Source organism: Salvelinus namaycush, chromosome 1, assembly GCF_016432855.1.
Source record: "Salvelinus namaycush isolate Seneca chromosome 1, SaNama_1.0, whole genome shotgun sequence".
Classification (NCBI taxonomy): domain Eukaryota; kingdom Metazoa; phylum Chordata; class Actinopteri; order Salmoniformes; family Salmonidae; genus Salvelinus; species Salvelinus namaycush.
Window position 1 is genome coordinate 38,961,069 of NC_052307.1, and position 14,622 is coordinate 38,975,690.

Sequence of the window (14,622 nt, forward strand, 5' to 3'; positions counted from 1 at the left end):
TGACGGTCATTGTCTCTTTGGCTGTGTTTTCACAGCCACCCTAAGAAGGTGATATAAATCGGAAGTCAAAAGTCCAGATTCCATGTGGGTTTTTTTTGTTTACACATTCTGGAAAAAATCTGATAGTTATCAGATATACAAATAATTGGCAAAAGATCTGAATTGGGCTGCCTGTATAAACTTTGACATCAGTGAACAATTTTGGTGCCACCCCTTTTTCTCCCCAATGGGTAGTTACAGTCTTGTCTCATCGCTGCAACTCCCGTACGGACTCGGGAGAGGCGAAGGTCGAGAGCCGTGCGTCCTCCGAAACACAACCCAACCAAGCCGCACTGCTTCTTGACACAATGCCCACTTAACCCAGAAGCCAGCCGCACCAATGTGTCGGAGGAAACACTGTGCACCTGGCAACCGTGTCAGCGTGCACTGCGCCAGGCCCGCCACAGGAGTCGCTAGTGCACGATGGGACAAGGACATCCCTGGCCGCAAAAACCCTCCCCTAACCCAGACGACGCTGGGCCAATTGTGCGTCGCCCCATTGGTCTTCCGGTCACGGCCGGCTGCGACAGAGCCTGGACTCGAACCCAGAATCTCTAGTGGCACAGCTACCACTGCGATGCAGTGCCTTAGACCACTGTGCCACTCGGGAGGCCCTGCCAGTTCGAGTTGCACCCTTGTATCTCCCAATAGGATTCAGCCATGTGATAGCCAATGATTTGTAAATCACAAGAGGGCGTTTTTATGATAACTTTCACTATTTCAATCAGCCATTCACAAGAGAAGGCGATTCAAACCTTTATCAGATCATCAAAGCCATATTCATATGAAGCTAATGAACTGTACTGTACACTTAGCTGGAATGACAGTTATTTTCAGTCAGACTCAAGTACTGTATATGTACTGTATGCTGTTGACACTGAGTGAAAATAAATAGGCAGCTGGCCTATTTTGAGCTCTTCCGTCTGTCAGGAGTTCTTATAGAAATACAGTGGTGATTCAGAGAAGCACAAGGAGATTTCATATCCATCTGAGCCAAGCTGCTGGATAGTAAGTGTTGTGTTGTGCATGAACACACGCACACACACACACACACACACACACACACACACACATACAGAAGCGCTTGCTCGCACACACACACATCATCATCCTATCTCCTGCAATCGACATATTACCAATGTCAAACGATGCAGGACAACTCTCCTATGAGTGCAGTGGATTAACGCCTTAAAACTCACAGATGCACGTCTGTACCATATTCAACTGCTGATCACATGGAACACTTCTCCACGTCGGCCTTCAAAGTTATTTGAATATTTGTTACTGCCACCAAGATCTACACCAGTGAAGTATTGTATCTGGTCACGTCTGAGTGCATCTTCCCTATGGTTCTGTGCTCAGGGCGAGAAGGGTGACATGGGACCTGAGGGCGGTAAAGGAGAGAGGGGTGAGATCGGACTGAAAGGAAAGGAAGGTTCTCCTGGACCTCCTGGCTTAGTGGGCTCGAGGGTGAGTGTCCAAACGTAGGATTATTACATTCCGAAATATAACCTTACATTTCCTGTACTTGACTCTCAGGTTCACGTAAGTCAGACTGATGACTTAACTCACTGGTTGTTAGGTGAACAATGTAGTCTACTATGTGCCAAATACTGTAGGATTCATAACACTTCTTTGTCTCTCCAACAAACAATTGTTTTACTTTCTTTGAGTAGAAAGCAAACTGCTTATGACATTGTTCTAACCATTGCCTTGTCTTCGTCATACGTTATTATATGTTTATTGCAGTTCAAGTAATGGTTTATTGACTCATGTCTCCCAGGGTCAGGAGGGTAAACCTGGCAAGTTTGGTGAAAGAGGAAAACCAGGGGAGAAGGTATGTACTGTATATCAGCTCAGTGCCTGCAGTTATTTCATAGGCCTCCGTCTGACACTCTCATTTAATTCCCTGAAACCTGTTAGTCGTTTTACCATAGTCTTGTTTTGTAAAGAAAGTTTGATGACTGCTTGTAATTGTGGTCAACGGACATAAGGGTCAATGGCCTTCCAAGCCACCGCACTATGATTAAGTGCTCAGTCAATGGGCAGTTTTAAAATGGACAGTTGACATAGTAAAACTATCCACACACCACTTCCTAGTGACTGAAAGGTGACCTTTGCTAATTTTGTATGCCTGCTCTTTGGCGACCCTTCTCCAGGGCAGCAAGGGTCATATGGGTCACCTGGGAGAGACTGGGCCAATTGGTGAACAAGGAGAGGCAGGATTTGTCGGGCCGAAAGGATCGAGAGGAACCATTGGACCAGTGGTAAGGCTCTTCTACAGATCTGACTCTGATGTGGAGGTTTCTTAATGCTGTAGGTCACTAAGACTAATCATCTGATGTTCACAGGGTTCCCCGGGTAGAATGGGCCAACAAGGAGAACCAGGCATGCCAGGATATGAGGTAAGAATGACCCTTATATCATTGAATTAGGTGTCTTTGACTCAATATTACTGAGATTTTTGTAGAATCTAGAAAAACTAAAGATAGTCAGATGATTGATCAATAGAGAGCATTGTCGTCTGTGATATTTTGCACGATAGGTTGCCCAAACTAAGTCAAAAGTATTGAGTTGTGCTCCGTGATGACCTACACTATCTGTTATTTTAGGGCCACACAGGACGACAGGGCCCACTGGGACCTCCTGGACCAAAAGGTGAAAAGGTACACTTCCCACAGTCATGTCTGTTTGTAATAGCTCTCTCAAATTCTACTATCCAAGTGGGTCTGGACTCATGGCCTGTGAAGGTTTGGGTTTAGTGATGACTGACCCAACACTGTCTGTTATTTCGTCTGTCTGTCCTATGGTCAATCCACATTATGTCCCACATATCCTGTTATAACAAATTGGTATGGCTCGTCTTTCCTGACTAGGTAGGTACAACACTTTAGGGCCCTACCCATTGGTAATAGCTGCATGTGTGCATACACTGAGAGAGTCGATCTCACTGCCTGTGTTGCTGTTATAGTTTGATAATCCTGCAAGAAGTGATCAAATATAATTGTTTGATGACATGCACCAAGGCACATCTCATTAACTCAGGGGGCATGCTATCAAACGTAGATCATTGGCCACAAACTGCTTTGGAATACTCCTTGTCATCATTATTCAGGAGATCAATCATGGTACAGTTGAGATAAATAGGACTTCGATATGAAGCAGTTTCCTGTTCACCGACAATGATAAACTCATAATGACATTTGACAACCTTGCTTACTTTCTAATGAGACCCAAATTGTGCCACTGCTCATAAATCGTTACGTTTTGGATCCCTTCTCCCCTGTTTCCTCTTCTATATCACCAAGCACATACACAGCACATGCACTATGTAATACTACAAGCATCCCACCTCATTCATCAATCCCTGTAAAGTCACTGGAACGTTTAATGCCATCTTGATTCCATTTAATTGGAAGCTGCTGGTTACTGTCAACAAAAGCCCTCGATTTATTTGAATACTCCATTGTTTTGGAGTCCAATTACATTTCACATAATTTCACCTTACACAGTCTCAAGTTCAAGTTTGAAGTTTAAATGTATTGTCCTGGAGGCAAATTGGTTTTGCAGCAATGATCATACATAAGATGCATAAAAAACTACATTTGTTTTCCTGTATAATGTTTTCCAGGGGGAACAGGGGGAAGACAGTAAGGTGGAAGGCCCTCCTGGTCCACAAGGTGACAGAGTGAGTTCCTCACATCATGTATCCCTCCGCCTACAGCAGTGTTTGGTGTTGGTGTGCTGCTGTAGCTAATTATCTATATGCTTCATTGTGTATGTTTCTCATCTGAAACAAGGGTCCTACTGGAGACAGGGGAGACCGAGGAGAACCAGGTGACCCCGGATACTTAGTGAGTGGGACATCGTTTGACGTTATTCTTTCATTGGCCAGGATATACTGTATAAAATAGGGGTAATAACCAATCTAGTAAGAAAGTTACTTTACTTGAATAAACTTGCTTCATGCGTGGAAATGTTAACACACGTCTACTTCTCAGGGCCAGCAAGGAGTGGATGGAGAAAGAGGCAAGGCTGGAGCAACTGGACTACCTGTGAGCCAATGGTTATGTTTATGACTTGCTAATATGTGATTACTTACACTGACAGTATCCACATAAACACAGTATCCAGCTATTCATCATGTATGCATTCCTATTGTAGGGACATCCTGGATCAAGGGGAATACAGGGGCCAAAAGGATCCAAAGGTGATCAAGTAAGGACAACAGACCTTGACAAGTAACAACATATCTGTAGTATCCAGTGTCATTGTATACCATAACACCTGTTCATTTTACATCATGACATCTGTTTGAACCAGACACAGTGTGATTGATTTAACCTATGGTATGATGACATCCTGTCACAGTTGGTTGTTGACTGTTGTTTACTCTGATCTACTCCAGGGTCAGAAAGGCAAATGGGGGAAGCAAGGTGAATCTGGGACCAAAGGACCACTGGTAAGTGGGACACCTAGTTTGTAAAGCAATGCAACATGTACCTAATTTAATTGATTGATTCATTGATTGAATCAAATCAAATTGTATTTGTCACATGCGCCGAATACAACAGTGAAATGCTTACTTACAAGACCTTAACCATCAATGCAGTTTTAAGGGGGGAAAAAAGTGTTAAGAAAGTATTTACTAAATAAACTGAAGTAAACAATAAATAAATAAAAATAGTCTGGGTAGCCATTTGGTTAGCTGTTCAGGAGTCTTATGGCTTGGGGGTAGAAGCTGATAAGAAGCCTTTTGGACCTAGACTTGGCACTCCGGTACCGCTTGCCGTGCGGTAGCAGAGAGAACAGTCTATGACTAGGGTGGCTGGAGTCTTTGGCAATTTTTAGCGCCTTCCTCTGACACCGCCTGGTATAGAGGTACTGGTTGGCAGGAAGCTTGGCCCCAGTGATGTACTGGGCCGTACGCACTACCCTCTGTAGTGCTTTGCGGTCAGAGGCCAAGCAGTTGCTATACCACGCAGTGATGCAACCAGTCAGGATGCTCTCGATGGTGCAGCTGTAGAACTTTCTGAGGATCTGAGGACCATGCTAAATCTTTTCAGTCTCCTGAGGGGGAATAGGCGTTGTCGTGCCCCCTTCACGACCGTCTTGGTTTGTTTGGACCGTGACAGTTCGTTGGTGATGTGGACACCAAGGAACTTGAAGCTCTCAACCTGCTCCACTACAGTCCCGTTATTGAGAATGGGGGCGTGCTCGGTCCTCCTTTTCCTATAGTCCAAGATCATCTCCTTTGTCTTGATCACGTTGAGGGAGAGGTTGTTATCCTGGTGTCTGACCTCCTCCCTATAGGCTGTCTCATCGTTGTCGGTGATCAGGCCTACCACTGTTGTGTTGTCGGCAAACTTAATGATGGTGTTGGAGTCATGCTTGGCCATGCAGTCATAGGTGAACGGGGAGTACAAGAGGGGACTGGGCACACACCCCTCAGGGGCCACCGTGTTGAGGATCAGCGTGGCAGATGTGTTGTTACCTACCCTTACCACCTGGGGGCAGCCGTCAGGAAGTCCAGGATCCAGTTGCACAGGGAGGTGTTTAGTCCCAGGGTCCTTAACTTAGTGATGAGCTTTGAGGGCTCTAGGGTGTTGAATGCTGAGCTGTAGTCAATGAATAGCATTCTCACGTAAGTGTTCCTTTTGTCCAGATGGGAAAGGGCAGAGTGGAGTGCAATAGAGATTGCGTCATCTGTGGATCTGTTTGGGCGGTATGCAAATTGGAGTGGGTCTAGGGTTTCTGGGATAATGGTGTTGATGTGAGCCATGACCAGCCTTTCAAAGCACTTCATGACTACAGATGTGAGTGCTACGTGTCAGTAGTCATTTAGGCAGGTTACCTTGGTGTTCTTGGGCACAGGGACTATTGTGGTCTGCTTGAAACGTGTTGGTATTACAGACTCGGTCAGGGACAGGTTGAAAACGTCAGTGAAGACACTTGCCAGTTGGTCAGTGCATGCTCTGAGTACACGTCCTGGTAATCCGTCTGGCCTTGCGGCCTTGTGAATGTTGACCTGTTTAAAGGTCATCGGCTATGGAGAGCGTGATCACACAGTTGTCCGGAACAGCTGGTGCTCTCAAGCATGCTTCAGTGTTGCTTACCTCAAAGCGCGCATAGAAGTCATTTAGCTCGTCTGGTAGGCTCGTGTCACTGGGCAGCTCACGGCTGTGTTTCCCTGTGTAGTAGGATTCAGTCTTAGTCCTGTATTAATGCTTTGCCTGTTTGATGGTTCGTCGGAGGGCATAGCGGGATTTCTTATGTACTAAAATGCAGGTTATGATAGAGTATATATGCTTTTTTCTGTGTATTTCCTAGGGTCCAGAGGGTCATCCTGGCCCAAAGGGAGTTGTGGGCAGAGAAGGCCTTGAGGGCCAGCCTGGAATGGACGGCCATCCTGGGAAAGACGGAGACAAAGGAGTAAAGGTAAGAACAGACAATAACTGTGTTCTCCTCACTGAGAATGAAATGACCAGGGCCTCATTTCCCAGCGCCTTTGTAGCATTAAGATCATCGTTAGAACGTTCTTAGAATGTATCTTTAGTAGCCAAGGTGTTTCCCAGAGCCTTTCTTTGGTAACATGACTCTTAAAAACTGTTGCACGTCTACGAGTGATCCAGAACACTCATAGTGCAGCCAAAGTGCATCGTCAGATGCTTTTTTTGCCCTTCCACATCACTTTGTTCACAGAAGATCTCCGCTGAATATAGAATCAAGATATCTAAGCTATCCGTCTGACTGTGACTGCGGATAACTTCAGAACGAAGTTGACTTAAAAATACAAAGTCTTTGCAATTGCTACAAACAAGTGAAGGATAAAATGATGCTTCAAATGAAAACCGAGATGACTGCGTTAATAAATACATAGGCTACAATGAACCAGTACCTGGGCTTGAGGAGATCCTGACACTCAGGATCCTTCAATTCAAAGTCCGATTAACCTACTCTGCAGATGTTATAACATCAAAATACATTTGGTACTCACCAAAATATGGAGTTTCGCAGAGCAACTATAGTCATTATTGCCATTATGCACGGTATGTACTCACAAAAAAGGTTTGCCTCAATGTGTTTCATTATGTGTGATAACATGTGTGCAATGATTTAGTGCACTATTATTGGGTAAGCACAATAAGCTGCTTCAATAGCCTATTTGCAGCCATAGGTGGTAATCTCTCTCTAGGAGCTGATTCGTTGTCAGTATTGTGGAATAGTTCTAATGTTATGGTAAGATTTAAATGGAGAAAGCTGATCCGAGAGCAGCACTCCTTTCTTTCGATCCTATCAGTATCGAAGCATGGTCTAACAAAGAACGTATAGCGAACGTTCTCTCGACGCGCTTGTTCGAGAAACACTCTTAAAAAGTTGGCTCGTAAAATATCAATGCATCTTAATGCTCAAGTTATGTTTTCTGTAAGGCTTCAGTCATCATCAGCTCTGTGTGTTCACTCCTCAGGGGGAGCAAGGGGACGACGGAGAGTTTGGTATTATCGGCAAAGCTGGAAAACACGGTAAAACGGGCGTGCCAGGGCTTCCAGGCGATCAGGGCCTCTTTGGATCGAAGGTGAGAGAGAAGAGAACATGCTCCAATGAACTATAGAGACCCATCATGTTTATCATGTTCGACAGTGTTTAAGGTGTTGAGACAAAGGAATATGCACTTTGCTTGTTATTCCATTAAAACTGGTTTCTGTCCATGTGTGCGTTTGTCACAGGGAGAGAGGGGTCTCCCAGGCCAAACTGGACCTTCAGGGAAAAGAGGCCACATTGGTGGAATGGGGTTGCCAGGGAAACAGGGTCACCAGGGGCCCAAAGGACAGCCTGTGAGTAACATAGCAATAGTGCGGAGTCAGAGAAGAAGTTGCTCATTATGTAGCCCTATTCAGTCTCACTTGACTGAAAATTCTTGGTCACCAAACCGGTTTGTCATCGTTTGCATCTGTAACTCAAAGGTTATTTGGTTGGTAATGAGTAATGACCATAGACTTACGGTAATGACGAGAATATGTGATGATGCTGGCGATGAAGATGAAGATGTTTCCGTCTCTCTCCTCTCCTCAGGGTGACACAGGTGAATCCGGGTACCCAGGGGTTCTCGGAATGTTCGGACCAAAGGTACGCTACACTTCCCTCCGTTTTCATCTCCCCCCTGAGTCACATGATCGAATGAAACAATTCATTAATCATCTATAAAGTTTCCCCCACAAGGATGACCTAAGCCGTAAACGTGGGTGTGACAAGGCTGGCTGTCACCTTGTGCGCTTAAAGGCTTAAAACGTACACTGAGAATAAAACTTTATTTATTGTGCAAAGGGTGCAAGATAACACAATAACAGCTTGGCCTTATCAGGTGCTAAAACAACAGCTCCCCTTTCAGACATGGACTAATCTAATTACAGTCCCATCAAAAAGTATTCACACCCATTGACTTTTTCCACATTTTGTTGTGTTACAGCCTGAATTAAAAATTGATTAAATTGACAAATTAATTACAAATGAAAAGCTGAAATGTCTTGAGTCAATAAGAATTCAACCCCTTTGTTATGAAAAGCCTAAATAAGTTCAGGAGTAAAAATGTGCTTAATAAATCACATAATAAGCTGCATGGACTCACTTTGTGAGCAATAATAGAGTTTAACATGATTTTTGAATGACTACCTCATCTCTGTACACAACACATACAATTATGTGTAAGGTCCCTCAGTCGAGCAGTGAATTTCAAACACAGAGTCAACCACAAAGACCAGGGAGGTTTTCAATTATTATACAAATGTTTTTAAATGTAACCTTTTGTCACAGTTCCGATGGTGGAAATGAAGGAGTCAGGTGCAGAGAGCAGGGTAATCTTGATCAAGTGGATTTTATTATTTCACCCAGAAATAATCCCAGAAGCGGCGACGCCACACAAACAACGGGCGCGTCAAAATACTGTCCAACATGAATAGGACTGAAATCCACTATACAAAAAACACCACCATAACAAACAGAAAAACAAGCCCGCACAAAAGTCGGCGGGCCAACTGGGTTTAAATAACCCCCTACCCTAAACACAAAACAGGTGATACCAATTAGACAAACTCAAAAGAAAACAGAAAAGGGGATTGGTGGCAGCTAGTAGACCGGAGACGACGACCGCCGAGCGCTGCCCGAACGGGAAGAGGCACCATCCTCGGCGGGATTCGTAACAGTACCCCCCTCCCGACGCGCGGCTCCCGCAGCGCGCCGACCCCGGCCTCGAGGACGACCCGGAGGGCGAGGAGCAGGGCGATCCGGATGGAGGCGGTGAAAGTCCTTCAAGAGGGACGGATCCAAAATGTCCCCCACCGGTACCCAGCATCTCTCCTCCGGACCGTACCCCTCCCAGTCCACGAGGTACTGCAGGCCCCTCACCCGGCGTCTTGAGTCCAGAATGGCTCGTATCCTATACGCCGGGGACCCCTCGATGTCGAGAGGGGGAGGAGGGACCTCCGGTACCTCACCTTCCTGCAGGGGACCAGCTACCACCGGCCTGAGGAGAGACACATGAAACGAGGGGTTAATACGATAGTAAGAGGGAAGTTGTAACCTATAACACACCTCGTTTATCCTCCTCAGGACTTTAAATGGCCCCACACACTGCGGCCCCAGCTTCCGGCAGGGCAGGCGGAGGGGCAGGTTTCGGGCCGAGAGCCAGACCCTGTCCCCTGGTGCGAACACAGGGGCCTCACTGCGGTGGCGGTCAGCGCTCCTCTTCTGCCGTTCACTGGCCTGCCTGAGAGAGTCCTGGACTGCCCGCCAGGTCTCTCTAGAGCGCTGTACCCACTCCTCCACCGCAGGAGCGTCGGTCTGGCTCTGATGCCACGGAGCCAGGACCGGCTGGTACCCCAGTACACATTCGAAGGGCGACATGTTCGTTGATGAGTGGCGGAGTGAGTTCTGGGCCAACTCCGCCCACGGGACGTACCTTGCCCACTCTCCTGGCCGGTCCTGGCAATACGACCTCAGAAACCTACCCACTTCCTGGTTCACTCTTTCCACCTGCCCATTACTTTCGGGGTGATACCCAGAGGTGAGGCTGACCGAGACCCCCAGACGCTCCATAAACGCCCTCCACACCCGGGACGTGAACTGGGGACCTCGATCAGATACGATGTCCTCCGGCACCCCGTAATGCCGGAAGACGTGGGTAAATAGAGCCTCCGCAGTCTGTAGGGCCGTAGGGAGACCAGGCAATGGGAGGAGACGACAGGACTTAGAGAACCGGTCCACAACGACCAGAACGGTAGTGTTCCCCTGAGATGGAGGAAGATCAGTCAAAAAATCTACCGAGAGATGAGACCATGGCCGTTGTGGAACCGGAAGGGGTTGTAACTTCCCTCTCGGTAGGTGCCTAGGAGCCTTACTCTGAGCGCATATCGAGCAGGAGGAGACATAGAGTCTCACGTCCTTAGCCAAGGTGGGCCACCAGTATTTCCCCCTAAGACCCCGCACTGTCCTCTCAATCCCCGGATGACCCGAAGAAGGTAGTGTGTGAGCCCACCGAAATCAATCGATCACGGACACCAAGCGGTACGTACCTAAGGCCAGTCGGACACTGGGACGGCACAGGTTCTACCCTCAACGCCCGCTCGATGTCCGCGTCCACCTCCCATACCACCGGGGCCACCAGACAAGAGGCAGGAAGGATGGGAGTCGGATCGATGGGCCGGTCATCCGTGTCATAGAGACGAGACAGCGCGTCGGCCTTAGTGTTGAGGGAACCTGGTCGATAAGAGATCGTGAATCTAAAACGAGTAAAGAACATGGCCCACCTAGCCTGACGCGGATTCAGTCTCCTCGCCTCTCGGATATACTCCAGATTGCGGTGGTCAGTCCAGATGAGGAAAGGGTATTTAGCCCCCTCAAGCCAGTGTCTCCACACCTTCAGGGCTTTTACCATAGTTAGTAACTCCCGGTCCCCCACATCATAGTTCCGCTCCGCCGGACCCAGCTTCTTAGAAAAGAAAGCACAGGGACGGAGCTTCGGTGGCGTGCCCGAGCGCTGTGATAGCACGGCTCCAACACCAGCCTCGGACGCATCCACCTCCACTATGAACGCTAATGAAGGGTCCGGATGCGCCAACACGGGAGCCTCAGTAAACCGTGCCTTCAACTGGTTGAAGGCTCCCTCTGCCTCGGCCGACCATCGTAGACGCACCGGCCCCCCCTTCAGCAGTGAGGTAATGGGTGCCGCCACTTGACCAAAACCCCGGATAAACCTCCGGTAGTAATTGGCAAACCCTAAAAACCGCTGCACCTCCTTTACCGTGGTCGGAGTCGGCCAATTACGCACGGCGTTAACGCGGTCACTCTCCATCACCACCCCTGAGGTGGAAATGCGATAACCCAGGAAGGAAACGGCTTGTTTGGAGAACACACATTTCTCAGCCTTGACGTATAGGTCATGCTCCAGCAACCGCCCAAGGACCTTGCGCACCAGGGAGACATGCGCGGCGCGTGTGGCAGAATAGATCAAGATGTCATCAATATACACTACCACACCCTGCCCGTGCAAGTCCCTGAGAATCTCATCTACAAAGGATTGGAAGACGGCTGGAGCATTCTTTAACCCATACGGCATGACGAGGTACTCATAGTGGCCTGATGTGGTACTAAACGCTGTTTTCCACTCGTCTCCTCCCCGAATACGCACCAGATTATACGCGCTCCTGAGGTCCAGTTTTGTGAAAAAACGTGCTCCGTGGAATGATTCCACCGCCGTAGCGATGAGAGGTAGCGGATAACTAAATCCCACTGTGATTGAATTTAGACCTCGATAATCAATGCACGGACGCAGACCTCCCTCCTTCTTTCTCACAAAAAAGAAACTCGAGGAGGCGGGTGACATGGAGGGCCGAATGAACCCTTGTCTCAGAGCTTCCGTGACATATGTCTCCATAGCCAACGTCTCCTCCTGTGACAATGGGTACACATGACTCCTGGGAAGTGCAGCGTTCTCCTGGAGGTTTATCACGCAATCCCACCGTCGATGAGGTGGTAATTTGGTCGCTTTCTTCTTACTAAAAGCGATAGCCAAATCGGCATATTCTGGGGGAATGCGCACAGTGGAAACCTGGTCTGGACTCTCCACCGATGTGGCACCGATGGAAACTCCCACACACCTACCTGAACACTCCTCTGACCACCCCTGAAGAGCTCCCTGTCTCCAGGAAATGAGGGGATTGTGACTGGCTAGCCAGGGAACCCCCAACACCACTGGAAACCCAGGTGAATCAATAAGGTAGAAACTAATCTGCTCCCTATGATCCCCCTGCGTTACCATGTCCAGCGGAATCGTGGCCTCCCTGATCAGCCCTGACCCTAACGGTCGGCTATCTAAGGAGTGCACAGGGAAAAGTGGGTCTATCTGCACCAGCGGAATACCCAACTTACGGGCGAGTCCGCGATCCATAAAACTCCCAGCTGCGCCTGAGTCTACTAGCGCCTTATGCTGGAGAGAGGGGAAAAACGCAGGGAAAAAAATAACCAAAAACATGTGACCGACAGGAAGCTCTGGGTGAGTCTTGTGCCTACTCACCTGGGGTAACCGAGAAGTATTCCGCCTGCCATCTCTACTCCCAGAGGCGCTCCTCCAGCACCGGTCCGAAGTGTGTCCTCTTCGGCCACAATAGGTGCAAGAGAAGCCACCTCCTCCGGCCCCCCTAGATGCAGCCCCTCCCAACTCCATCGGAGTTGGAGTGGGAGGGCTGGGAGGTGGAACTGACAGGACCCCCTCTGAACGCCCGCGGGCAGCTAGCAGGTTGTCCAGTCGTATTGACATGTCAATAAGCTCATCGAGGGAGAGTGTAGTGTCTCGACAAGCTAGCTCCTGACGGACGTCCTCCCGAAGGCTACATCGGTAATGGTCCATCAGGGCCCTGTCATTCCACCCCGCACCAGCAGCCAAGGTCCGGAACTCCAATGCGAAGTCTTGCGCACTCCTCGTCTCCTGTCTGAGGTGGAACAGTCGCTCACCCACCGCTCGGCCCTCCTGAGGGTGGTCAAATACGGCCCGAAAGCGGCGGGTGAACTCTGGGTAGTGGTCTCGAACCGAGTCTGGGCCGTTCCAGACCGCGTTAGCCCATTCCAGTGCTCTACCCGTCAGACAGGAGATGAGGAGGCTAACACTCTCCTCTCCCGTGGGAGAGCTCCAACTGGAGCAAAAACCCCTGGCACCCAGCCACCGCTCCGTCGTACTCCCTTGGGAGCGCGAGACGCAATGCGCCTGAACCAGATGCTGACGTTGAAGGAGTAGGTTGCGACGTCCGTGAAGGAGCTGGGGTAGACGTCGGGAAACCACTCCTCTCCCATCGTTCCATCCTCTCCATCATCATGTCCATCGCCGACCCAATCCGATGGAGAACGGCGGTGTGATGGAGGACACGCTCCTCCATCGATGGAAGAGGGGTGGTTGCTGCTTCTGCTGACTCCATGGAGTTGGTGCGGGCTTCTGTCACAGTTCCGATGGTGGAAATGAAGGAGTCAGGTGCAGAGAGCAGGGTAATCTTGATCAAGTGGATTTTATTATTTCACCCAGAAATAATCTCAGAAGCGGCGACGCCACACAAACAACGGGCGCGTCAAAATACTGTTCAACATGAATAGGACTGAAATCCACTATACAAAAAACACCACCATAACAAACAGAAAAACAAGCCCGCACAAAAGTCGGCGGGCCAACTGGGTTTAAATAACCCCCTACCCTAAACACAAAACAGGTGATACCAATTAGACAAACTCAAAAGAAAACAGAAAAGGGGATCGGTGGCAGCTAGTAGACCGGAGACGACGACCGCCGAGCGCCGCCCGAACGGGAAGAGGCACCATCCTCGGCGGGATTCGTAACACCTTTATTTAAATAGGCAGGTCAGTTAAGAACAAATTCTTATTTACAATGGCGGCCTACCCCGGCCAAACCCGGACGACGCTGGGCCAATTGTGCGCCGCCCTATGGGACTCCCAATCACGGTCGGATGTGATACAGCCTGGAATCAAACCAGGAACTGTAGTGACACCTCTTGCAGTGCCTTAGACGGCTGCGCCACTTGGGAGCCCAAAATGCTTTGCAAAGAAAGGTCACATTTTGCTAGATGGGTAAAAATAAAAAATAAATTAAATATCCATTTGAGCATGGTGAAGTTATTAATTACACTTTGGATGGTGTATCAATACACCCAGTCACTACAAACTCAGTTGCCGGAGAGGAAGGAAACCGCTCAGGGATTTTACTATGAGGCCAATGGTGACTTTAAAACAGTTACATAGTTTGATGGCTGTGATAGGAGAAAACTGAGGATGGATCAACAACATTGTATTTACTCCACAATACTAACCCAATTGACAGAGTAAAAAGAAGGAAGCCTGTACAGAATATAAATATTCCAAAACATGCATCCTGTTTGCAACAAGGCACTAAAGTAATACTGCAAAAAATGTGGCAAAGCAATTACATTTTTGTCCTGAAGCGTTATATTTTGGGCAAATCAGCCAACAAGATGAGTAGGCCTAACGAACAGCAAAAGCACTAGCCTATGTCAATCTACTATTCCCATA

At 48.4% G+C, this 14,622-nt stretch overlaps 1 protein-coding gene across 1 annotated transcript in view; it reads left to right on the forward strand.

The window, feature by feature from the left end:
- The window catches only part of LOC120051593 (collagen alpha-1(XXVII) chain B-like), a 203,848-nt gene that overhangs the window by 178,896 nt on the left and 10,330 nt on the right, over positions 1 to 14,622 (forward strand). Inside the window, exons 43-56 of the mRNA XM_038998511.1 lie at positions 1,402 to 1,509; positions 1,823 to 1,876; positions 2,199 to 2,306; positions 2,391 to 2,444; positions 2,652 to 2,705; positions 3,671 to 3,727; positions 3,840 to 3,893; positions 4,041 to 4,094; positions 4,204 to 4,257; positions 4,448 to 4,501; positions 6,370 to 6,477; positions 7,508 to 7,615; positions 7,767 to 7,874; positions 8,113 to 8,166. Of these exons, the coding sequence (XP_038854439.1) occupies positions 1,402 to 1,509; positions 1,823 to 1,876; positions 2,199 to 2,306; positions 2,391 to 2,444; positions 2,652 to 2,705; positions 3,671 to 3,727; positions 3,840 to 3,893; positions 4,041 to 4,094; positions 4,204 to 4,257; positions 4,448 to 4,501; positions 6,370 to 6,477; positions 7,508 to 7,615; positions 7,767 to 7,874; positions 8,113 to 8,166 (1,029 nt within the window). The remainder of the gene's footprint in view (positions 1 to 1,401; positions 1,510 to 1,822; positions 1,877 to 2,198; positions 2,307 to 2,390; positions 2,445 to 2,651; positions 2,706 to 3,670; positions 3,728 to 3,839; positions 3,894 to 4,040; positions 4,095 to 4,203; positions 4,258 to 4,447; positions 4,502 to 6,369; positions 6,478 to 7,507; positions 7,616 to 7,766; positions 7,875 to 8,112; positions 8,167 to 14,622) is intronic.